The 26,492-nt window shown below is 39.6% G+C and overlaps 1 protein-coding gene across 4 annotated transcripts in view; it reads right to left on the bottom strand.

The window, feature by feature from the left end:
• Positions 1 to 26,492, bottom strand: part of ERICH1 (glutamate rich 1) — a 128,491-nt gene that overhangs the window by 43,502 nt on the left and 58,497 nt on the right. For all 4 annotated transcript variants that reach the window (XR_005596949.1, XR_005596948.1, XM_039532444.1 and 1 more), the window contains exons 4-5: positions 4,223 to 4,597; positions 1,022 to 1,216 (exon numbers count right to left, since the gene is read on the bottom strand). Coding sequence is in view for 2 of the 4 variants with exons in the window: in XM_039532444.1 (XP_039388378.1) it covers positions 1,022 to 1,216; positions 4,223 to 4,597 (570 nt within the window). In the remaining 2 variants the exon portion in view is untranslated. The remainder of the gene's footprint in view (positions 1 to 1,021; positions 1,217 to 4,222; positions 4,598 to 26,492) is intronic.

The raw sequence follows: 26,492 nt of genomic DNA, 5'->3' as shown, positions 1-26,492 counted from the left end.
GGATTCTGGGAGAGGGGTCCTGATCTAAAGAGTTTGGCCAGTAAGACTGCTAAAGCATGTAGTGAGAAAACTTTGCTTTGAATCTAATATAGTTTGTTAAGTTAGGTGCCAGTAAGCTTTTTATCTCTATTTTTATAACTACCTCTTTCTTTGTAGTTAATAAACTTGTTTTATTGTTTTATCTCATCCAGTGTGTTAAAGCTGAAGCATCTGGTAACTCCATTTGGGGCAACAAGTTGTGTGCATATTATTTCCTAAAATGAATAACGGACTTAATATTTTTGTATTGTCTAGGAGAGGGCTGGGCAGTACAGGACATGTTTCGGGGGGGGGGGGAAATCTGGGACTAGGACTGCGTTGGGGTCACCCTGTGGTAATTTTTAAGGCTGGTAAGAATCAGGGTGTGGCTGGCTGGCTGGCTGCAGTGCACATAGACATTGCTGGGATTGACTTCCATGCTGGAGGCTGTTTGTGAACAGTCCAGGCTACAGCAGCAAGACACTGGAAAGGGCACCCCAGGTTAAATGGCAGGTATGACACAACTACTTATTAGTCTGAATTGTACCTTGATTGGTCACAACTACCACTATCTTACTCATTACTTTTCAAGACACTTTAAAACACTATACGCAATGGTATAGGTATAGTTCACAATACTGGTTTCTTATTCTAAGCATTGAGAAGAAACAGGGACTAAACCTATTCAAATAGTTGATCTCTTCCTATGCAATTCTGAGAGCCATCACCTCTCACTAACTTCTTTGGGAGCTGAGGATACTCAGCACCTTGCAGTACTGGCCTCTGTTGTGGTTTCATATCAGTCATAACCCCCCCCCCCAAAGGCAAATTAATGTCTTCCTTGTGAAGAACGATGCTTTCATAATCTTGTAATAATCTTACTTTCACCATTATGTAGTTATTTAGTTACTGTTTTATCTCTGTATGAGAATGACAAATTTGAATATTTGAACATTTCTACATGTTAAGAACATCAGCGATATGATGAGTAAACTGTACATACCAGGCAGCATCATGGAATGTTCTTGGAATTGTTCCAAAATGCCCTTCAATCTCTCAGTATCCTGCAAAAGTACAAGGGATTTCATCTGATGTAGAAGTATCACATCTGAGGAAGCCATGCTGTGAGATTCAAGATGTTGTAAAATCTCTTGGACAGTTGCTGAACTCGTAGGTGAATCTGTGGATTTTGATTTATCTGAACAAAGAAGGCCAAATAAATATAGGAACTTTCTCCATGTTTACTGAAAATTTGTTAATTACCTTTACTTTTAAAATACATCTCCTTCCTTTTTATTTACACTTCCTTAAAACCAATACTATGCTGTACTGATATGCAGCCTATTTCTTCTTAGATATTAAAATAACATGATAGGCAGGAAGATGCTGAATATGAAAAGTAAAGAATATGCCAATAGGACTACTAATGAATTGTGAGAAATCTAAACTCACCACCTAGCTTTTCTAATAAGAACAATTGTGATTTATGCTAAAGTAGGAAGGTCTAAGGAAAAAACTGTACTATAGTCAAAGCAAGTGTCTGTGTACAGTACACACACATTTTTATAGATATACATATATAGAGAGAGGGTCTGCTGTAAAGCATTTTGGGAGACAACTGGTTATCTTATTCCTGCATATTAATATTTATGCTTTGAAAATATATATTATAGCATGCAATAAAATTAGAAAGGAAACTATGACTTTCCATACTGTGCTGTTGCTTCTCCTAACTTCTCCAATTCCAGTACCTTTGAATGGTTTGTCCCTATAAGCCCCTCTAGACAGGCTTTCTTTAAAGTTAGCTTTTCTAATAAAAACAATTGTTAGCGATGTGTTTAGATTCCTCCTCATTAATCTTTCTAACAGAAAAATAAAGGTATAATTCAATGTGGCCATTGGTAAATGATGCTGAAAGCAGTGGCTTCCAATTTTATCTAAAAATGGGGAGGGAAATGGGGTGGTAAGGTACCCAATGAGAAAGCTTGTGATAAAAGCAAACAGCATAATTTCAGATCTATATATAAACCCGTTTGCCTAACAGGCAAGTTAGTCATACCTTGATATGTAAATGTGACATATAATCCATAACATAGATTTGCTTTTGCCTGACAATTTCTCTTTTGTGAATAACCAGGTCCTGTCTGCTCTGCAGCTTTGGAGTTAGGACCAATCTGTCAATCGCTGACAGAATTTAGCTTTGCCTGTTTTGGAAACTGACAGTCTGAATACTTTTTGTTAGAACTGTGCAGCCAACACAGCTATGGGAAAGCGAACAGGATTCCAATGAATTGTTAATTAAGAGTCAAATTCTACTCTCAGGGTACATTTGAGCTGAGAGGTGAATGTCTCAGCTTGTGTAGATATACCTGCACTAGCTCTGCTCGAGCTGGCATGCTGAAAATAACAGCGTAACGGGGGTAGCATAGGCAGCAGCTTGGGCTAGCTGCCTGAGTATGTATCTAAGGTGTCTGGGTGGGTACACAGGTCTACATGAACTGTGAATCACAACTCCCAGCTCAAATTTAGACATACTCCTAGTTACAATAGTGTAATTCTAGAGTAACTCCGTTAAGGCCACTTGGATTTACACCAATTTAAACAAGAGCGTAGTTTAGTCATAAATTCTAATTGCAAAATCTTTATTACTGATGACAATATATGAGCCTGAAAAATTGTATTTGGCTTTCATATAACAGGCTTAGGCCTTGTCTACACCGCCATTTTACAGCGCTGCACTTTTGTTGCTCAGGGGGGTGAAAAAACACCCCCCTGAGCGCAGCAAGTTTCAGCGCTGTTAAGTGGCATTGTAGACGTGCACCAGCACTGGCAGCTATGCTCCCAGCACTGGTAGCTATTCCCCTTGTGGAGGTGGTTTTTTTACAACACCAGGAGAGCTCTCTCCCAGCGCTGGTGCCATGATTACACAGCCACGTTAAAGCGCTGTGGCAGCAGCGCTATAACATTACTAGTGAAGACATGCCCTTAGTATACAGACCTGAGATAGAGTAGACATCTTTTTACGTGTAAACTGAACACATTTTATCTGAAAATCATTGAGGAAAAAATAAATATGAATTCCCCAAATGCCATTTTTACAGTCATTTTTCAAAGATCTCTATACCTTAAAGGTGAATTTTATGAGACGGGTCTGACATCTTTGGCTTATGATGGACATTTTATATGCAGGCAAACTATTTAAAATTCTCTACATAGTTCCACCAGGAATGTCAAAACTGTGAGTTGTGAAAAGGTGACATTACATGTCCCAGTTTTAAAGCTATGTTCTGGATCACAACAATGTAAACAACAGTATTTTGCACTTACAAAGCATGTTCCATTCTTCATTATACTAAATTGCTTTAGAATATGCACAGGGAATCACTTCACCCATAATTAAGTCACTTCACTCATCACTAGTCGCTTCTGAAGTGGATTAATGACAGAAGCTCCATAGAACAATACTTCAGTAGGAGGACAAGGGAAGAATATTGTGTCCACTTGAAACAATAGGGATTTGCCTGATCCCAGTCACCTGAATTAGAATATAATAGGACATCAGATCTAACACCTTGATAGTCTTTTGAAGGGTGCTACAGCATCTTTAATGGCCACAGGTTACTAAAACCTCAGCTATGCATCTCATCCACAAGATCCTTAGGCCCTTCAGTAAAGCTCCTACTGTGCTTCCCCATTTCCTCTAGGTGACTGGTAAGTTGGAAAGTCATTGTAGCTCTCCCTGTACATCACAAATGAATCAGACACTGGAGAAGGGGGAGGCTTCCAGAAAAGTAGGTTGGAAGATAAGGACAAGAAAACTCAGATTAGAACAGCAATTACTTCTCTAATTTGAATGTTTCTGACATCAAGCAATTCATCTGGATGATCATTCACAGAAGAAGAAAGAACAATTTGGATGATTTAGCACTTTTTATCTAAGGTTCACAAAATGCATTACAAAATATTATACACATTATAAAGATGGGGAACCAGAGATCTGATCTTTTACATCTGGGCACCTACTTGCATATTTAGAGACCTAAAAAAGGGATTGAGTTTTAGAAGTGCTAAGCACTTGTAGCCCTTACTGACTTCAATGCAGTTATACTAGCAATCGATATACCCCATTCTATATAGAAATAAAAAGCATATTTTTTCCCTAATTTCAAGCTGTTACTGAAAAAAAAAAAAGGTCGGTACATACTGTCAGCAAAATAGATTTCTTGCGTTGCCTTCAAGAAGTCCAGAATGCCATCTGCTTTTTCATGTATGTCTTTAAAGTCTGCTCCTTCACTGTTGTCCTTCTCAGGCTGGTATGTAAAATCCACACCAGTGGTTTTTGTTAGCATGCCAGCTGCTCTCATCTTTTCTTTTTGTCGTTTCTTTTTCATTTTCCTCTTTTTGTTTTTGCTTACTTTTGTGCCATCTGTCTGCTGCAGCTGTAAATTATCTTGAAACAGAGTCTTAGGCTTCCCAGATTCTGTTTGCTCTCCATGTAAATTATCAGGATTTCCAACAGTGTTCTTTCGTTTCTTCCTTCGAATGTGCCTTTTCTTGGGTTGTACATGAGAATCCTCCTCTGTAGGTTTAAAAGAGGCATATTAACCACTTTCCCCCCCAAGTTATGACTTATCTGGGTATCCCTAATCTTACTCTCTTTCCTCAGTGTTGCTTTCAGTACTACCTATCAATGACACTTCTTGAGTCCAATTGGTCCAGAAAAAGAAATTACCTCACCCACTTTGTCTTTCTAATATCCTGGAACTAATACTGCTATAACAATACTGCAAACATCTTCTTGAATGCATCAGACAGGAAGGCCAGTGTCTCTCCGCTTCCATTGCTGATGGAGACTTTACTTCTTTTCATCCCATTGGTATGAAAGGCCTCAAGACTCATGGCCATATTATGAATGGCCTTACATAGGGAAGAGGACAAAAGAGCATCCCTCCCTCACCATGCATGGGGGCACAACATAATGACAGTTGGAGGTTCTGCTAGGCTACCACTGGTGGCCGATAACAGAGCCAAGACCCCACCCATCTGAATACCAGCTAGTGAAGCTGACGAAGCACAGAAGAACATTGTGTGCAATACCCTACAAACGATTGATGGAGCTCCTGTATGCCCCAACTGTAGGGCTGTGCCTTAAAGGCACAATTTAGTTCTCAGTCTTTGGCTCTTTCGTCTTCTCCATTGACATCACTGATAGCTCTAGCCTTGGACATCACCTTTAAGGGGAAACACATTTAAGGTAACAATGCCCTTGACTCACAATTGTTGATCTCTCTAACTGCCTCTCTTGACTGTCATTCCCTGGCTATCACACTAACTTCCCTACTGCTTCATTTTTTAAAAGGCTGAAATGTCAAGGGGATGAAGTCTCTCTTTCTGCTTTCATGCTCCTCTATTCCGAGCTTATCTTTGCACCCAAAGCCAGAACTCTGACGTCATCCATAACACTGAACTTGCCTCCTCTCCCACACATCACCTCAGAATCCAAGTCTTGCCTGTTACACCCACAGAAGATTGCGAAAATCCACCCTAACTTTGACTGTGCTGCTGCTGAAATCTTTATTTATGCCTAAAATAATTTCTTGTCTAATTAACTGCAATTCTCTTTTATGGTCTAATGACATCCTTACTCTCTTAAACTTCAGGGGGCCCTGAACATTGCTGCCATTCTACTGTCTCACTTCAGAAAGCAAGACCATTTAACCCTTATTATCCTTTATTTTCACATTCTGAATTCAACTGGAAACACAGGTTCTGGTTCTCTGCAAGCTAGTTTTACACCAGTGTTACTCTGCTGAAGTCAAAGGAGTTTCTCTACTTCATTACACTAGTGTTATGCTACTGAATCAGGTCCACACTCTTGGTTGCTCCGCACACTTTGTCCACTTGCCTCTGACATCCACAACTTGTCTGACCCTCCAATCTTGGCCTCTATTTTCTCAGTAGTTGGGGGACTTTTCATTTGTGCTTCCTCTTTTGTCTCGAACTCCATTAGCTTTGAGCCACTTTCTCTCTTTTAGTATCACTACAAGACCCTCGGTTCCTCTTTAGCTATGGATGACTCACTGCAAAGACATTTTTGATACCTTCTATGAAGGAGGCTGTGGAGCATTTCAAATGCATGACATTTGAGCTAAACATCTTTATGTAGGATTTGGACATATGGGATGTAGGAAAAATACCGTCTGTGTAGCCCTGGAGGAGTAAAATATGAGAGCTAAAGGCAGGGATGAATGGGGGAAGAAAATATAAGCAAAGCACCAAAGTTGCATTTTAAGATCTACTTCAGCCTTGACTGAATTCACTTTGTAATAAGAAGTAAATCCTATGGTAAAATTTGATAACTTTTCTTCTCTGAAATTACTTAACCTTCTGTTTACATAAGCACATCAGTTTTGGATCATGAAAGCGGCTGTAAGCTGTTTCAGCTGCCAAATGCTCCAAGACATTTTTAAGGTAGCCTGAGACCATTAAGGCTCAGGGCAGCAATTTCATACTGTGGAGCAAGGCACCCACAAAAGGCTTGAGACTCTCATGAAAAGGTCTCAAAAGGGAGGAAAGGGCTTAAGATAATAGAAATTTTGAGTCAAGTCCAAAGGTTTTCCTATTCTTTGTAGCTCAGGACAGGAGGAGGTCTGGAGACAGCAGGGTGAGCAGGCAGAATGAACTGATTCTTCTCTTATGTATACTGGCTCCCCAATGGTGTGCTTCCATTGATTTCAATGGAGTCACACCTGATTTACACCAGTGTAAGTTAGAGCAGAATCAGACCCAGCATTTTTATAAGGTGTACTTAGTTCTCTTCATCTTTCTTAAGTTAAACTTCCTGTCCTCTAGTCATTTCTTGTGGGCCTTTTCTGAACATCTTCCAGTGTTTCTACATTTTTCTGGTATTATAGTCCAAAAGAGAGTGAACTTGCCACTTTGCTTGATTACTCCATGGCACTCCCTGCTTGCCCATCAGGATGTGACATATCACATGCACTGATCCCATACATGAGACATTTAGGGTTAAATTTTGCCACCTTTACTTACTGACTGATTTCAAAGGGGCTCTCTGAGAAGTACTTTTAAGGTGAGTCCAACATATTAGAATCTGACCTCTCCTAATTAGCAAAACTCACAAGCTTGCAATACATATTCAAATTTCTGAGGTTCCACTGTAAATTAATTTTGATTGATCTGTTGCACCATATATCAGTTTGTAGGGCTTCTCGGATTCTTTGAAAAATTCAAGCGACATAAATTTTGCTCTAATAATAACTTCTTACTATTGATTCAAGAAGTCTGTTATTTCTGGGATATTAGTAAATTCTGAGAATTTATATTGTATAAGCAATTCTAATAAGAACATGTTGAATATGTAGTTAAATCACAATCATAAAGACATCATAAACACTGCTTCTGACTGAAATAAAGGGATCAGATCATTAATATTCATTAGGATGGATGGATTCATTTACACAATATTCATACATTTGAAAGTCCAGTTTAGGCTTTCAAGGAAAAATAGAAATGCTTTTCTGTTGCATACTGACTTCATTTATTAATTGACATTCTTATGCATCCATCCCCATGGCATCTGGCCACATGACACAATTAAATACAAACTTGTATTTAAACTGTACACATCAGGCCTGACAAATACTCCCCATTTGTGTCGTCCCCTGGCCTAACCATAAGGAGAAATTCATTGATAGCAACTGAAAAGATGTGTCTTGTACTGCCACCTTAATGTCAGTAAACAGTCTCTGGTGGATCAACACATCTAAATAACCTCCACTGAAACACCGAACTTTCACTCCCACATGGAGACTGAGTAAATCCACAGTAGATGGGTTCACTCACTAGGGAAAGAGGTGGTGCCTAAAGTAGATGGGTCCTACACCACATAGGAACAGATTTTTAGGGCACTGAGCACCCGCAGCTCTTACTAACTTTAATTCAAGTTGTAGATGCTCACCACTTCTGAAAATCAGGCAGGCAGACCTTTGAAAATTAGAGTCAATAGCACCCCAAACTGATAGAAAGACATGGACATCCTATGTGCATTTGAAAATCTCCCCTACAGTGTGCTAATGTTGACACAATCCAAAGCAGGAAGGTTGCTGTGTTCTTCACTTCCTAGTGGTTTTCCTAGTGTGCATTAGAATAGTACAACATGGTGGTAACAAGGGCATAGAAGACTATGACAAGGAAGACAAAGCTGGACATGGTTCAGCACAAACTCAAAAGGGCACTGTGATTTTTCTTACTACTTAGCCCCCAAAAAGATAGCTATGTACAAAAAAAGTAGAGATGGGGAAAGATGAAAAATCAAGTGTAATGTCTGATGAAATATAGTTCTTCTACATAACAGGTTTATGAAAAGATTCTTTTAAAATGCATTGTTAGTGACAGATACTGCAACTGTAGCAGTCAACTTTATCATATTTGCGCAGGAACTTTCTAATTCACACAATGGGCTTTCTGGAAGATGTCTGTGGTATTTATATTCAGAGAACAGCATTCATCGTTTGCTCAAATGAAATCAGTTGTGTCTATTTTCCATCTGTTTTAAGCTGTTTTTTCCTTTCCTGTCATTACATATTTTTCCATGGTGCACCAAGCAGTAACTGAAGATGAATTACATTTTGGTTTAGGTTGTTTGAGAGAGAAAAAATATGCTATATTTGGTGTAACTTAAATTATCAGCAGGCTGTAACTTGTCCAAGAGAGGAAAAACAGTGGCTAGCAAATGCATTAAGACTTATGGTGCATGGAAAATAATAACAATTCTTAAAATATCTCAAGACCATAGCACTAGAAATTGGTATTTTCAGTCTCTTGATTTTCTGAAACACAGAAAATGCAGTTGTAATGGTTTTACTCATATGTAATTTTGTTGGTGCTGAAGAAGACAACAAAAGATTATCAGCTCTACAAGGCAAGGACCATTATATCTTAGCACTACTGTAAAAAAATGAACAATAATAAAGTAAAAATCTCTACTCTCTATGATAAACTGACTTTTCCATCCTAAAAGGTTGAGTAGGCCTGCACCAGAAATGTTCTTCACAGTTATATGGAGTTGAAGGCCAAAAGGGACCAGTAGATCATCTAGTTTCAACTCCTGTATATCACAGGCCACTAAATTTCACCCAGTTACCCTGGTATTGAGCCCAATAATTAGCATGTTTGACTAAAGCATATATTCAGAACGGCATTCCATCTTGATGTGAAGACATCAAGAGATAGAGAATTGACAACTTCCCTTGCTAGTTTCTTCGAATGGTTAATCATCCTCACTGCTAAAACTGTGTCCTATTTCTAATTTGAATTTGTCTAGCTTCAGCTTGGTTCATGTTATATGTTCTTACTTCATGCAAACATGGGCTGCACTAATCCACAGGCTGCAGAGAGCTCCTACTAATGAATTTGTAAAAAAGCAACAAAGAGTCCTGTGGCACCTTATAGACTAACAGATGTATTGGAGCATAAGCTTTCGTGGGTGAATACCCACTTCATCAGGCACATGTAATGGAAATTACATTACATGTGTCTGACGAAGTGGGTATTCACCCACGAAAGCTTATGCTCCCATACATCTGTCAGTCTATAAGGTGCCACAGGACTCTCTGTTGCTTTTTACAGATCTAGACTAACACGGCTACCCTCGAGTAATGAATTTGTTTTCCCTAGTAATATCTATACCCAATACATGAAAGTCCCAATCCAAAGCATCTTGAAGTCACTTAAAAGAATCCCACTGACTTGAACAGATTTGTGATCAGGAGTGCTGGTACCTTACATAGGGACCTGTGGTTACAGAAAACTTCCTTAGTCGCTATGGACAAACACCACCACCCTGCTTGTCTGCCAGATCTATAATATGGGTGCCATCTTGAACTCAGATCTCTCTCTAGGTCAGAGGTTCTCACAACAAATTTTTTGGTGGCCTCAGAGTGTGGCCTCTCTGTCCCTCCCTCCCATGGTCCTTCAGCGAGAGCCCACCCCAGGGAAGAAGGATCAGGAATTCACCAGCTGACTGCGGAGTCTCAGGCTCCCTGTGCCCTGGCCAGATGGAGCGGGGGACCTGCCCAAGGGAGTGCCCCGGTGACCGAACACTGCAGCCACCTCCACTGACAAGAGCTGCCTCCGACACCTTGTATGCCGTCCCTAGGTGTCTCCAGAGGCGATGCCCCAAGCCCCTGAGGAGGCTGCACAGTGTAGGGCACTGATCCCCACTGGTGGCATCAGCACAAACACCAAGGTGGGGCATCTGACTGCCCTTGGTAACAGCTATTCAGGAGCAACAGCTGGGCGCTGCAGGCAAGGGTCGCTACTTTGCCCCCGCCACCCAAATCTCTGCCCATACTTTGGAGACTGTCATGGCCCCCAAAAAATCTGCTGGTGGCTGCATTTGAGAAATGCTGCTCTAGGTCCTCATATGCAGGCTACATCTAAATCTTGCAGATTCTTTCTGAATAACATCTCTAAAATATGGCCTTTCTTTATCCATCCACACAGCTAGAACTTGTATCCAAGATCTGATTACCTCAAGTCTTGATTACTACACATCCTTTTCTCTGGCCTTCACCCATGCAATCTTGACCTGCTCAGATCCATTCAAAATGCTGCTGCAAATATCTTTTTCCTAACCTGTCACTTTGACCATGTCGCCCCTCTTTTTACAACTCTCCTCGGGCTCCCCCTTCTCCATCACATCAAACATAAACTGCTTGTCTTACTTTCAAAAGCCCGTCATAGGCTATCCCCATTCCCCACTCTACCTATCATTGCTCATTTGCTATTGAGCTGTTGATTCCCAGCTCCAATCAGCCCAAGGTGCGAGCCTCTATCACCCACTTGTTACATTTTCAAACAAGCACCTTCAGGTTTTCTCCCATGTTGCCTCGCATGCTTGGGAGGAGCTCTCTATAAACATCCACAAAACAAATTCGTTATCTCCTTCAAAACTCTCTTTTGCCATGATGCCTACAAAAATCTGACAACAGTTAGGCTGCTGGCATGCAGAGATGATAGCCTATCATGCTGACCAATGCTGGCCTCATTGTCCCCTTGTAGTCTCTTGCAGGTCTGTCTCCATCTGTTATCTCTTGGCTTATGCTTAGATTGTAAGTGTTGGGGGCGGGGGGCTGTCTTTTTGCTCTGCGTTTATATGCACAATGGAGTCCTAGTGCATGATTAGAGCTCCTAGGTACTACAATAACACAAATAATACATTAAAAAAAAGGAATGAATCTGGATCTTGGAGCTATGACAACTCAATGGCTTGGTTTTTAAACATAAGCAACTTGAATGCTTAATGATCTCTATCATTTTTTATTTTAAATTCCATTGTATGCATTTTGGCTTTTCTAGACTGACTTCCAACCAGGACCTTTCAATCAGCCACCTTCACATTTAGACTCTAACCATCACTTCCTACATTTTCTCAATGGTGTTCTTCAACACCATTTGTAATGACTTTTGACACAAAGGGAATGTTTACACTGCAAGTTGAAGGTGTAATTGTAGCATGGGTTGGCATACTTGTGCTAGCTTTCATGTAGCTAGCACATGTAACGATAGTACTGAAGACATGGTGGCACAGATTTCAGCACAGGCCAGCAGCCCCAGTAGAAGCCTACCGAAGATCCTGAATACATACTTGGGTTGCTAGTCTTTGCTGTGCTGCCACGTCTTCACTGCTATTATTATCCTTACTAACTAGATTAAAGATAGCATGGATTTGCCTACCCATTTTACAATTACACCTTAATTTGTGGTGAAAAGCAAAAAAAGTAGGCAGATCTAAAGATTCACAATCTGGGGAGAAGTGGCAATGAAGGTTAAAGCCAGGTTTCTATGACAATCATTATCCTTTTTTTAGGGCTACTGAATCAGAAATGCTGTAAAGGTACCAAGCTGCAGGTGCCCACAGAACTTTTACAACTTAGCAGCTGCAGAGCCTAATTGCTGCTAAATAGGGAGAGTCTTTTCTTAATAAGATTATGTTTTTGTATTTGAACGGAAAGTATCAAGTTTGTGTGGTTGCAGGGTTCCCCCCCCCCAATAATTTATATTAATAAAACTGAAGACATTTTAAACATTTCAAACCGCACATATTTTCAATACAATCAATTTGATTTTCTTCTAGTTTTGTAGGCCACGGATTAACATTTCAAAGAGTCTTCTTTACAAGCATGTTTTCAGATTTGGTCTTCAATGAACTGTCAGTTTGAAGAACCCAAAGGGTTCCCATTTCCCTTGAAAAATAAAACAGAAATTATGAAAAAAAAAGCCAGAATATTAAAACACTTGAGCAGCATTTAAAATTAGCATTTTCAGTTAGTAAGGATAAATTGATGTAGGATATAAGGCCTAATGTGGACTAATGGACTACAGACTATTAAATGACAAGTGATTTAATGTGGAAAAATGTGATATTTATTTTAATTCCTGGTAATTAATAGTATGAGGGACAAAAATTTAGTTCCAATTTGAAAATGATTTATGAAAGACCAAAATGATATAGTCGAACACTAAAACTCTGCCCTAATTTATCAATTTTAGTTAACGTGCTTATCGGTTATTTAAAATCTGCTTTAATTAATTTATTGCATTGTACTAAACTCTACTGATTTTTAAATTTCTGACAGCATGTCTGATTGTTAGTTAGGGTGTAACCTTGTTTATGATGTAGTTCCTAAGGCTACAATTAGTAATTTTTAGCTGCCAGTATAGCCATTTTTAAAAGAGTGGAGAATGAAGTATAATGAAGTATTATAAGGAACGCGAAGCTTTGGAGTATTTTTATTTTGCAGTATCTCCTCCAGAAGGCTTGTTTTGTGCTGTTAATTCAGATTTGGATTGAATTTTGTAAACATATAAAATAGTGGATGAAAACAGGCATGCTTCAAGGTGCAGGGGCAACTATTTCCTAACACTGGATATTCAAAGTTAAATAGCTTAAAATGTACAGTTAAGTTAGAAATTTCTTAATGTAAGCAATAAGACATGGGTGAGGAGGCACAATGCTACATTAACTACACCCCAGGTGTATTCTAAGAAATGGAATGAAGAACATCATGGACCAGGTCCTCCAGTGGTGCAAACTGGCATAGCACCAATTTATGTCAACAGATCTATGTTGATTTACAAGCATCTGAGGATCTGGCTCCAGAATCTTCTGCACTGATTTAAATTTGTTATGAAATGTGCACATTTATAATTTTTTTAAACAACTAAAATTATTTTAACAAATATGTGGATTCTAGTCAGGGATATGCCATATATATCCTGTGTAAAATGCTACTGTGGTGATCTGGAGTTGGGAGTATTCAGTACTTTGAAAAATCAGTCCCAAGGTGTCTCATGTTGGGCACCCAAACATAGAGGCACCTAAAGTTAGCAGATTCTTGGAAGCATTCACGTGTGGCGATTCTGCCACGTGCAGTGCCCCCTTAGCTCCCATTTACTTCAGTGGGAGCTGGGGTTGCTCAGCACCTCTTCCTTTAAACACCAAGGAGATGGACTTTATTATCTCAGTTCAGTGATATGGCACCATCAGTGAAATAAGATCCCTGCTGTAATAAGGGAAAATACACAAACTCCTCTGAGTTTGACATTATACTTAATATAAGCCTAAAAATATGGCATCTGCATCCAAAATAAGGCTTTTCACATTACATATTTAACACCATAAACCAAGATTAGTGGTGATGCTATTGCTTTTATTATTTACTGGAGCGTTGCCCAGCATCTTTATAGACTGAAAATGTGTCATCTTTTCCACTTCATACTATTTCAACTATCAGTGGCCATATAATTTTTACAAGCATGCACAGTAATTCTTTTCACTTTTCTGATATTCTGTCTACATAGGTATTTATAAAGTGCCAATTACTGAAATATCTGAATACTTCACAGGCTTTAATGAATTAATTGATTCTCCCAGCTGGTTCATGATTTAGGGAAATATTGTTATCCCCATTATGAGGGAATCAGAACCCGCAGACAAGATGGGCAGGTGGAATGACTAATTTAAGAATCTTACATCACGGCCTGGTTTTTCCAGAGCTCTGAGCTGCTTGTTGACTGTGGGTCAATGTCAGGACTTAGGCAGCTTTGTGCATGCCTACCAGCAGAAACGTAGGCAACAGCTGAGCAGTGGCTTTGAGAATGGACTCATTGCCTAAGTATTTCTGTGAATTTGGCCCTTGATCTTTCACCACTGAAGCCAAGGGCAGCTTTGTCATTAACATCAATGGGAATATGATCAGACCCTGGTTGACTTGCTCAAGATCAGACAGGAAGTCAGGGGTAGAGCTGGGAATGGAACACAGCCCTCCCAAATCTCAGTCCAGGCTCTTAGGACAAGGGCATTTTTCCTCTCCATATTTGCACACACAGAGCTAGAGAATTGGGGTAACAGACACTGATATGTAAGGAGATTTGGTACCAAAGAAACAAGGATCTAATTTTTTTAAATGTATTACTATATGTATGTGTGTAGCTTGGGAAACATGCATTTTGTAGGGAGTTCCTTGACTCAGATCTGATTCTCTCATTGTGTGTACCATTCAGTATGCAGTTAATAGTAAAGACTTCCTTAGTGATAGGGAAGAACACAAGCTTCAGAGGAAATCACAATTCCTCTGGTTTAATTTGAATCAGATTTCTTCCACTCTGAAAATAAGACATGGAAAATAGTCAAAGACAGCTGGAAACTGAAAGATGATTTGATCTTGATACACCAAGACAGCAGGCCAGAGTGTTTCTTCTAGCATTTACCCCATCAATCCTTTTGGATTATGGTGGATTACAGTATTTGATTCGTCTCAAATTACAACTGCCAAAGCCCATTATTTAGAAGATATAAAATCTTTACCTTGCATCGTTTATTGTACAATATCAACCTATAAGGACAAGAATGGGAAACGAGGCACAGTCTTCATGTGTTTTATACCTTTATTGTCCTAAATGCCATACTGAGAAATGGATGAAGGTTTTATTCTCTAAATTGGTGAATCATTAATAAGCAGCCTGTTATCTACATCAGGTACAAAAATACAGAATGTAGTTAGGTGGCTGGAGGTCTGCACCCAGTGTGAAGACTGCTTTGTGGCAGCTTACAAGTGCATTACTTAACATAGCGAGAAGGGAACTCTTTCTCTTTCGTCCTTCCTGACCTTTCAGCAATGTTTAATACTGTGTACCACAACAGGCTGATGTAGTGATTGTGACAGCAAGTAAATTTGGTTGGCACTGTTCTGACCTCCTCCTCATCGTAGCTGCTTATAGATTTGTTAGTTTCTATGGGTAGCTTCTCATCCCATCTCTGTTACTAGATTTGGAATTGCCCTTTGCTATACAAGTTTGTTAGCATTTATATGCTGCCTCTATCATTCATTATTCACCATTAAAATAAGCTGATGACACCCAGCTACATCTAGCATCTATTACTGTTTTACTGTTCCAGTGGCTTGTAGAAGTATGGGACATTACAAATAAATGTTTTAACAATATTGATCAGCTTAAAAAACCCCCCAAGACTCACTGTCAGGTGGTCTGTCACCACCCTAATTTAACACATTTTAGGAGGTGTCTGTTGTGCTACCCCTGTCCAAACATCTTGGAGTCCCTTTTCCTTCTTGTTTATCATTTGACATTATTCTTTCAACATTGGAGTGAAGAGTGTAAGGTTTCCCCATTTCCAGAAAATATGAAGACTTTCAGAATTGCTCCAGTAGCATGATATTCAGAACTGTCAGGACTTCATTACAACTCAAGTAAGGCATCTCTAACTTGATTTTCAATGAAGCTACACGTGTTCAGAGTGGTGCTAGGGTTACAAATCACATTACTGATGTGCTGTGGTATCTGCAATGGCTTTCTGCCAAACATTTTAATCTGACAATTTCCAGAGCCTGGGATCGTCTTAGAGAACAAAGCTTTTTATGCCTTGTGACTCCACTTACACCCTCGTCTCTCTGATTTGACTGACATCTCTTTCTGAGAAAGCATTTATTCACACTATGCTTCAACTGCACAACTCAAATTTGACATAATTTAAGGTAGTCAGATCCTAGGAAGTTTTTAAGAACCAAGGTCTGTAGACGTACAGTACTGAAGCATCTGTACAGAAGGCTTCACAAACAAGACAGTATTTGTACCACCTTATCTTACTGTTTACATGGAAAGGAAGCCTTGCACAGGTGGGATTCTGGTGACCTCAGAGCCTAATTCTCTTCTGCTCTAATACAGGGGCAGATGACACAACCTGAGGCTCTTGGTTTAGTTGTGAGGAGCTGGAGACATGAGGACAGATCTTCAGCTGGTATAAATGGTCGTAACTCCATTGAAGTCAAGAAAACTATGACCATTTTACACCAGATGAAGAACTATCCCATGGTAACAAAGAATCCTGTGGCACCTTATAGACTAACAGACGTTTTGCAGCATGAGCTTTCGTGGGTGAATACCCACTTCTTCGGATGCAAGTCTTGCATCCGAAGAAGTGGGTATTCACCCACGAAAGCTCATGCTGCAAAACGTCTGTTAGTCTATAAGGTGCCACAGGATTCTTTGTTGCTTTTACAGATCCAGACTAACACGGCTACCCCTCTGATACTTATCCCATGGTGTTATCACTGAAGCGGTCTTTCACTAGAATTCACTTCTGTTGTTGATTTATTATAGACTTTTTTAACCTTAGAAACGTAAGAACTGTTATAGCAGATCAGACCAGTGGTCCATCTAGCTCAGTATCCTTGCTTTGATGGAAGCCAGCACAAGGTGCTTCTGTAATAAAGTTTTATATACCTTGTACATTTTATTCATATCTTGTAATTGTGGATGTTCCCATCCACACATCTAATCATGTTTTTAATTCTACTGAACCAGGGTTTCTCAAACAGGGGTCACCGCTTCTGTAGGGAAAGCCCCTGGCAGGCCGGGCTGGTGTGTTTACCTGCCCCGTCCAGAGGTCCGGCCAATCGCGGCTCCCACTGGCCGCGGATCGCTGCTCCGGGCCAATGGGAGCTGCTGGAAGTGGCGCGGGCTGAGGGATGTACTGGCCGCTGCTTCCGGCAATTCCCATTGGCCCGGAGCAGCGATCCGCGGCCAGTGGGAGCCACGATCGGCTGGATGGGGCAGGTAAACACACCGGCCTGGCCCGCCAGGGGCTTTCCCTCCAGAAGTGGCGACCCCTGTTTGAGAAACCCTGTACTAAACTCTTGCCTCAAAAACAGCAACAGCAGTGAGTTTTAAAGGTAAATTATGCAGGGGATAAACAATTATTTCCTTTTTTCAGTTTTAAATTTGTGTAGAGAACTCAGGAGGTGGAAATAATTCAGTTTCTTGTGACATTCACCTATTTTTTTTTTAATTTTATATATGAGGATATACAGCCAGACCACTGGATGTATATATTTTTTAATAAATAAAAGGAGTGATTTTTTAAAACAAAAAGGACAATATTCATAGGGCCCTTTTTTTTGGTTTTTATTTTATTTAATTTTCCCCCAAGAATTTAGCAATGTTTATCAGCTGAAAATTGGTTAAAAACTATTATTAATTTTTCTGGGTAAACACTGGGGTTTATTTTGGTGGACGGAAGGACGGGGGAAAAGTATGCAGTAAATTAATGCTTTGATGCATGGAATTCAATGTGGTTTGCTGCAGAGCTAAAAGAGAACTCAAAACACAATGCCACCTCTGAGTTTAAGAAAACAATACTCTCTAATCCCAAAATAAAACTTTTCATTTGAATAAACAGTTTCCTTTTCCAGATTTAAAACTATTAACCTATAAATATTTATATTTAATGATTGGGCCCAATATTTTAAAATATTTATAAACGTTCACTGGCTTATGTGAAGTCTTTCAATGCAATTTCCAAAAGTCCTGTGTAATGTAGGCTCGCAGGAATCTTTTAATTCTCCCAGTCTTGAATGTAGCCGAATTTTGAAAATACTCTCTCCAATCAGCTGAGCCAGCTTGAAATGTGTACATGTTGGGCATGAGATTCACCAATATGTTCACATGCGCAAACACTTCAGTGCTTGGGTGGGGAAAGATTTGAGTTTATCAGGGCCTGTGCCTATGGGTCTGTGTTGCATGCTGGAATGTATGGACATCCTGAAAAATCCTGCAAGCAAGTAACCTGAGTGATTCACTGCAGTATGTGGCTGTGAGCTCCCTGGAAACAGCAGCACTATCATTGCCCTTAGTAAGGCCATGACTGAGAATGAAGGTCAGCTGATGGAGAGAAAAAGCGGATTCATTTTGGATAGTACTATATTAGTCATGGAGAGCAGGATAGGAGTACATTACAACAGCAAGATGAGAGATAATAAGGGCATAGATATTATTTATTTAGAGAACAAGTATAATAAATACAGCAACTAAGTAACTTTTTGGAATACACCACCCACTCAAACGTAACTTCAACCCTGCTCCAGATAGATAATTCATAAAAGTGAGTTTTTATATCCATTTAACCCTTGCATTTTTCACTGCATCTGAGTATCTCAAAAAACAAAACAAAATAAAAAACAAAAACAAACAAAAACCCAAGACCCACAACAATGCTGATTAGTATCTTTTGTTGGACCAATTTCTGTTGGTGAAAGAGACAAGCTTTTGAGCTACACAGACCAGAAAAGGTCTACATAGCTTGAAAGTTTTCCTCTTTCACCAACAGAAGTTGGTCCAGTAAAAGATATTACCTTCACCTACCTTGACTCTCTAATATCCTGGGACCAACAGAGCGACAACACTACTACAAAGTGCTGATTAAGTCAACTTTAAAGGCTGAATGCTGTACTGAGTATGACTGTCCACTAGCAACTCATTTCACACAGATCACCCAACAGCACTTAACGGCAATGACTTTCAGTCGCTACTAATCTGTGCTGGTAGAAGTCAGTGATGTAGACATTTAAAGCATCATCCTAACTTGAGACAGAACTGAACCAGTGTCCTAAAAGCAGTAACAACCTGTGGCCATGACCCTACAAAGGGCCATTATAGTTATATCAGCAAGTAGAATGAGATAGCCATAAAAAGGAAATTGCTGGATTGGCATGATTCTATCTTCTAGCAGAGGTCAGTGAGCATTCCTATGGAGACTACCTCAGTATTGTTTTCTCTAACTTATGATGTAACATACTTTATTAAAAGAGAACACACATTATATGTGAATTATATTATTAAAGCCATGCACATGGCTGGTTTATGTAAAGGCCCATTCTTTTTCCTGTTGCTCTCATCTTCCTTCCCCATACTATTCAGACAGATTGTTACACAGACTTGTTGAATCATGCCTTAAACTGACTGTAAGCTCTTCAGGTCAGGGACAGTCTCTTCGTCTGTTTTGGTAAAATGTCTAGCACAATGGGCCACTGATCTTGATTGGAGCCTTTAGGTAGTTATAAATCAACAATAGTAGAAAATTCACTCACAATGCTTCCTCCCCCCGTTTTTTTTAAAATGATGAGAAAGAACTGGAACAAGTCCATTGGAATAAGTTAGGTTGGACAGTAAGAGACACAGCTTCAAGTAGATGTGCACTTAAGTGATTGCACCTGTCATAGGTGCACAAGCTTCCAAATGTATGTGTAAACCTACAGCACAACCTCATCTTGCACATGTATATTTTTGGGGTAGCAGTGGCTCAGGGTCATATGCTTGAGCCTGGTGTGTGCAAAACAGAGAGCATAATTAGATGTGCACCAGTGGACACGTGGGCCTAGGTGAGTAAGAGAAATAATATACCATTCAGTGGTGATATTGGAAGGTTAGTAGATAGAGAGGGCGCTATTGGGGATTATAGTTTTACATGCTGTCAACCACGCAACTGATGCCAAAATCAGAATACCATGTATGAATAATAATCTGTAAAGTTCTCTGAGATCTATAAAAGGAGGGTTAGAATAATTATCTCCATATTACAGGCAGAGAAACTGAGGCGGAGAAAGGTGAAGCAAACTACTCAAAGTCGGTCACAGCGAGTCAGCACCACAAACAGAACTAAGGATTTCTGACTCCTAGTCCAGGGCCCTATTCATTGTATCATGCTGCTGGTATGTTCCACCACCTTTAGAGTTCCTAGCAGCATTAGGGGTTTGAATGAGGTGGATCTTGAGGCAAGTCCATGTGCCTGTCCTTCTCTGTGGGTCCCCACAACAAGCCAGAAGCTGCATGATTTCTTCCTTTCCCCTTCCTAAGTTGCCTGCTATCACTATGACAACAGGAAGCCTGCAGCACCAGCTGCAGGGGAAGAAAGAATATATAGCAGCAGTCTAGAGAGGAAAAGAGACTGGGTGGGCGGGGGGCAGGAAAGAAAAAGTATAAGATAGAAGAAAGAATGAGAAAACAACCAGGAAAGGGAGAAAAAAATTGGTGAGACACTGCCATTGAACCATGGCATGGTGTGAAAGCACAAAGGGGCTGATAGGTACAACCCATCATAAGGGGGGAAATGTTTAACCAAACAAGCTTGGAAACACTGAAATATATAATTTAGACAGTTAGCCAAAGGCCCCAATTCTCCTCCCACTTAACCCAGTGTGACACCCATGTAGATCCACTGACTTCATGCTACTCCTGATTTACAGGAGTGTAAGTGAGACAGGCCAGTCAGGTCCTTTGAGAAACTAAGAATTTAATTGAGGATGGCAAAAAGATGGTGAAGGGAGAAATATATTATACAGAGCTAAATAAAACAATGTAAATGCCATAAACAACATTTAAATGTCTCTTCACTACATGTGTGGGGTGGTAATGGTGGTGTTTCTCTCCATCTCTTGACATTCATAGTCCTGGCTCCAAATACTTTATAACCTACTCTTCTGTCATTCAAGTCTTCAAGACCCACTTTTCTCCAATGCATACACAAAGTGAACCAGTAGTGTATAAATATAATTTTAAAATCTCCATTGAACCATTTATGACCAAGCCTAAACTAAATCACTGTATGATAACATTGCTGTAATCTTTGCCTTTCCTTACCACATCCCCCACCCTAATGTTTCTGGTCTTTAACTGACATCACAGCTAGCTCTCTAGGTAGAAATCCTGTCTTTCTAGGTTCCTGAAAAGGCCTACTGTATTTATAGTTGCTGTAAGAACAATGTCTAACTCCACTTGGAATAGCAGCTTAAAAAGTCAATAGTATGTAGAAGCTCAAGACTTCTTACCATGATACATGTGGTTGTGGAGATGCTGGGATTTAGGAAAAAGACAGAAATACAGATGGTGAGGGCTATGAATGGAACAACACTTCTGTTACACACAAACTTGAGGGGGGAAACTTGAACATTTCCTCATTGGATGGCACAATTCCGCAGTAAGTTTCATACTCATCTACATGAGATTTAGGCTTGTTTTCATTTGAAATAAGAGTTTGTTTTAAGGTCCTAGTGGACAGCAATATGCATCACCAAAAATCGCCGTTATACTCGCATGTCAAACTTATAGTACATTGACTGAATAGTGAGGCAAAGCTTTACTGGGTTCAGTAGATGTGTGTCAGTCTGGAAATGTTCACACGCTCGATCATGACAGAGTGATGCCCTTTTTCGCCTGGAGTAGCCCACGAGTACTACTCATCTAGGCTCTACTTCAGCAAGGTACATAAGCACATATCTAAATACAAGCATTGATTGATCCCCTTGAAATGAACATGCTTAAAGTTGCTGCATTGGAGCCTTAATAAATGGTGTTCAAGTCAGGTCTCATATTAATAAGTTTTAAAAACTGATCCCTATATTCCTTTACCTTTTCCAAATTTAGCAGAACTGGGAAGTGACTAGTAAAGACAAGTTCTCCACCACCCAGATAACTTTCAACCAAGCAGAATACTTGCGTCCCACTCAACACCATGAAACTAGAGTAATCCCACTGATTTAAGTGATGCTGCTCCTGATTTACAACAGTGTGAGATCACCATCAGACCTTGAGTTTCTCATGAACTCAAGACAAAATGTAATAAGAAAGACTAATCAACCACTGGGTATTTATTTGAACTCTTTGAATAAAGCTGCCTGATTAACATTTCATCTAAAAATGATAGCAGTGATTACATCCATTAGTATGATATATGTGGGAAAAGGTACAGTATTGCAAAAGGAAGAATTGCATTAAAGAGCTAACTATCAAGGATCTTCAAGGGGAGAGACTTTGAAAGCCCAAATTTCTCAGACAATTCTTCCAAGTTATCTAACATTTCTAATGGTTAGCGATGCTCCTTATTCTGCAACAAATTACAAAATGTCAAGTACACTTAAGCAAAAGAAACTGACTATACAGGAGAAAGTTGCTAACCACAGACACCAAGCTTTCTGTAGCTATTGATTAATCTAAATACATCATCAGCTTCCAGAGGAGGCTTGCATTAAGGGCCTCAATGTAAGTGTCATTGTTGCCCTAGTTTGCATTCCCAGGATGGCAAACATAAGAGGTCTTGACAGTTTAGAAGTGGTTGCTAATTAGAAAACATTAGCCATATATTAATTTCTACAAGAAAGATCCTGACTGTAAGTCAGGTCCAAACACCTAGAGTTTTACAATAAGCAAAAATTATTGACTTCTTGATTAAAATGTGATAGATTTTTTTTTAATTATTTGAATATGGTGAGAATTACAGGCTGAATGTCCAAAAATAACCTGGGAGCTGGAACATCAAACACAAACACATTTACCATTTTCTCCCCTGACCTCTCAATGTCCCAGGAAAGCCACAGCCACCATTTATCACTGTTACTTGCTCGTTGACCTATTGGACATGCAGGGTAAGTCAAATTCCAGTTTTGTTTTTAAAAAAGTATTACTTACTTAAAATAAATAAATAAGGTCCCCATCCTACAAATCCATAATAGCTCATAAGAAGGAACAACTCCTGTAACTAGGCATTTGTGGAAAGGTTAAATAAAAAGGCTTATTTAAAAAAAACAGTTAAAAAAGAAGGGTATGGGGTGTGAGATGAGAAAAATCCCTGTCTCTTATAAACCAGTTGCAATCGCAAAGAAATCTGTGGCAAACTGGATATCGCCTGCCTACTGCCATTCCATGGAACAGAAATTAGTGAGTCTGGACACATCATGGACTTCAAAAAACAGACTACAGTATTATGTTAAATTTAAGTCAAATAAAACTCTGAATGCCCCTCTTATCCTTACTACTGAGGACATTCTCAATACAATCCTAAATTAAATGTGATTTTGTTTGTAGGTTCCCTTTAAAAGTATATGCTCTTTTTTTTTCTTTCTAAGGGCAAAAAACATCTGGATTCTGTGATGAGGAAGGAAGTTATACAGGAGAACCTCAGAGTTATGAACCACACTCCTCATTTGGAAACGGAAGTATGCAATCAGGCAGCAACAGAGGCAAAAAAAAAAGGGAAAATACAGTACAGTACTGTGTTAAATGTAAACTACTAAACAAATAAAGGGAGAGTTTAAAAAAGATTTGACAAGGAAAGAAAATTGTTTCTGTGCTTTGCTCATGTAAATTAAGACTGTTAAAAGCAGCATTTTTCTTCTGCATAGTAAAGTTTCAAAGCTGTATTAAGTCAATGTTCAGTTGTAAACTTTTGAAAAAACAACCATAATGTTTTGTTAAGAGTTATGAACAACCTCCATTCCCAAGGTGTTCATAATTCTGGAAGGGGAGGGGCCTCAGGGGTCAGCCCTGAGCTCTAGCAGCAACTTAAAGGGCCCGGGGCTCCGGCCTCTGCCTCTTGTATTATATCTTTTAAGATCTGCCATATATATACACACATACATTATATATAAACACACATACATAAACACACACACACACACACACACACACACACAGAAAAATAGATAGAAGAATACTAATCTCAAACTCTCATCAGTCCAAAGACAATAAATGTTGACAAGGAGAGAGTATTCAAGAGCGGAAATATTATAATTACCTCTATGCTTTACTGAATAATATATTATAGGTATTGTCATGACCGAATTATATGGTCTGATTCTAATGTGTTTAATAAGTTACTCAGAGAGCTTGTTAATGATGGATAAGCAAAGAGCTGTTCAGAAATTTTTAAAGTTATTTTAAATTAATTGAAAGCAAAAGTAACTGTGGTCGAGTCAAGATTCCAAGACGCTCTCAAATTATACTTTTAAAAACAAACTATAATTCTGGATTTTGACCAAACTGTTCTTAACACAAGGTCATCTCAGGTTACTGTAGTAAAGAATCACACATACTTGGAGAGCGTTTCTCAACCATAGATCTCAAAGTGCTTCTCAAAAGTGGACAAGTATTCTAATACCAATGTTACATATGAGAATCTGAAACAGAGGCCCCAGTTTAAAAAGCACTTAATCTTAGGCACATTTGTAAGTTTCATTGACTTCAATAAGACTTAGGCACATGCTTTATGCTTTACTGAAACCAAGCCAGAAAGATTAAATGACTTGTTCAAGGTCACAAAGTAGACGACAGCTTGCACAGTCCCGTTTACATTATACTGCATAAAAGAAGGTAGGGACAAAAAATACAAATATGGGACAAAGAGGGTAGAGGGAGGAGTAGTAAGAATCCAACTTCATGTACCTTCCTGACGATTTTTGTCAATTCCTCTTAGTTCTTTTCCCTCCTGGTTTCAGCATAAGCTCCATATTGCTGCAATATTCATTTGTACTCAAGCACTGCTACTGATCAATCAAACAGGCTTGTTGTTGTGTGGCAAGGCTAACCCTCTTCCTCCCTACAGGTGTGGGGTGCACTCGTTCTGTACACTCACTCCAAGTTCTAATAAACCTAGTGAGCAAGTAGATAAGCACGATTCAAACATGAATCTCCTCAACAACAGATTTTTATATTACTAAGCCTTCCTCGCATGCCTGCACCAGATCTTCTTGAACAAATCAACCCTAATAGATGCACAAGAAGCAGCAGCTACCTGAGTAAGCCATGGGCAGCAAAATCCCCATTTCAATGAGGGCTGAATGTTTTACAAATATATCTGACTAATATTTTTGGGGAGACCTGTGAAACAATCACCATTCCCTGAAATATAAAAAATTATTGTCTAACAGGATCAAATTACTGTCCTAAGAATTCTTTGGGATAAATCCCTATATTTAACTGACTTATTTACAGTAGAACCTCAAAGTTACAAACACCAGAGTTACAAAGTGACCGGGCAACCACACCCCTCATTTGGAAACAGATGTACACAATCTGGCAGCAGCAAAGACAGACCCACCCCCCAAAAAGCAGCTACAGTACAGTACTGTGTTAAACAAACTATTAAAAAAAGGGAAAACAGAATTTTTCTTCTGCATATAACGTTTCAAAGCTGTAAGAAGTCAAAGTTCAGTGGTAAACTTTTGAAAGAATAACCATAATATTTTCTTCAGTTACAAACATTATAGAGTTACAAACAAACTCCATTCCCAAGGCGTTCGTAACTCTGAGGTTCTACTGTATGGAAAAAGTATGAGGAGGGACATCTTTATGTTCTTCCTCTCTGCCCCAGCCTCCTGGTACAGAACTACTGGGTTTTTTTCATCTCCAGTAGTTACTTTCATTTATATTTTTATTCCCTCTAAAGCACCTGGCATTGGCCACTGTTGGAAGACAAGATACTGGGCTAGATGGACCATTGGTCTGACCCAGTATTGCCATTCTTATTTTCAAAACTCTTTTTTTTAACAGAACCATACTTAAAAAAAGTAAAATCACAAGATGAGATTCTCCTTCATGAAGCTCAAAGCTTAGCTCTATTACCAAGTGGCTTAGTCGCCCCAGTTTATCAGGAAGGAAATTTGGAACAGTGTACTTATGTAAGGCTATATTGTACTTTTGCAACCCACTCTGTAAAAGAGGCAGTGTGTAGTCCATGAGATTTGGGCTAGATGATTGACCAGCTTAAGCGTCTGCACAGGGACATAGCAGGAAATAAGTCACCCTGTCAGATCCCTGTGCAGCCTTCCCAAACGATCGTGCAATGCTTCATACTCATTCCTCCTCCTCTTCTCCCTCCACTCCCAAACGCTAAAATGGGAGGATGGGAGGGCAGTGGGCAGAGAAGGATGGGGAGTTTGCAGAGCCTCGTCTCTCCACTCCCAATGTGCCAGCCAGCAAAGCTGTTTGCATGAATACCAGTTAGAGATTATTATCCTCCATGATAGTTCACATATGCTGGCTAGCACATGGAGAGGGTGAAGCCATGGCTGCACCTACTTCCCATAGCTTTCTGTCCACCTGCTTACAGTGGGGGAAATGCAGAACTTATCTCCTTTGTACTTGGACTTAGTCTGGAAAGGCAATAGGGGGGTGGGCCTTATGTGAGCGGATAGGTCAAGCCGCAATCTGGCCCTACTCTCCTACCCTGAAAGAAGGGTATATGGTCTCATCTCATTTGAGATTATGTAGCTCATCCTCATGTTGGCAGTAATAATAGATGACATACACAACACTACAGTTTAAAA

Source organism: Mauremys reevesii, linkage group 3 (assembly GCF_016161935.1).
Source record: "Mauremys reevesii isolate NIE-2019 linkage group 3, ASM1616193v1, whole genome shotgun sequence".
NCBI classification, from domain to species: Eukaryota; Metazoa; Chordata; order Testudines; family Geoemydidae; genus Mauremys; species Mauremys reevesii.
Note: the sequence above shows the minus strand (reverse complement) of the source record. Positions and strands in the feature narration are given on the sequence as shown.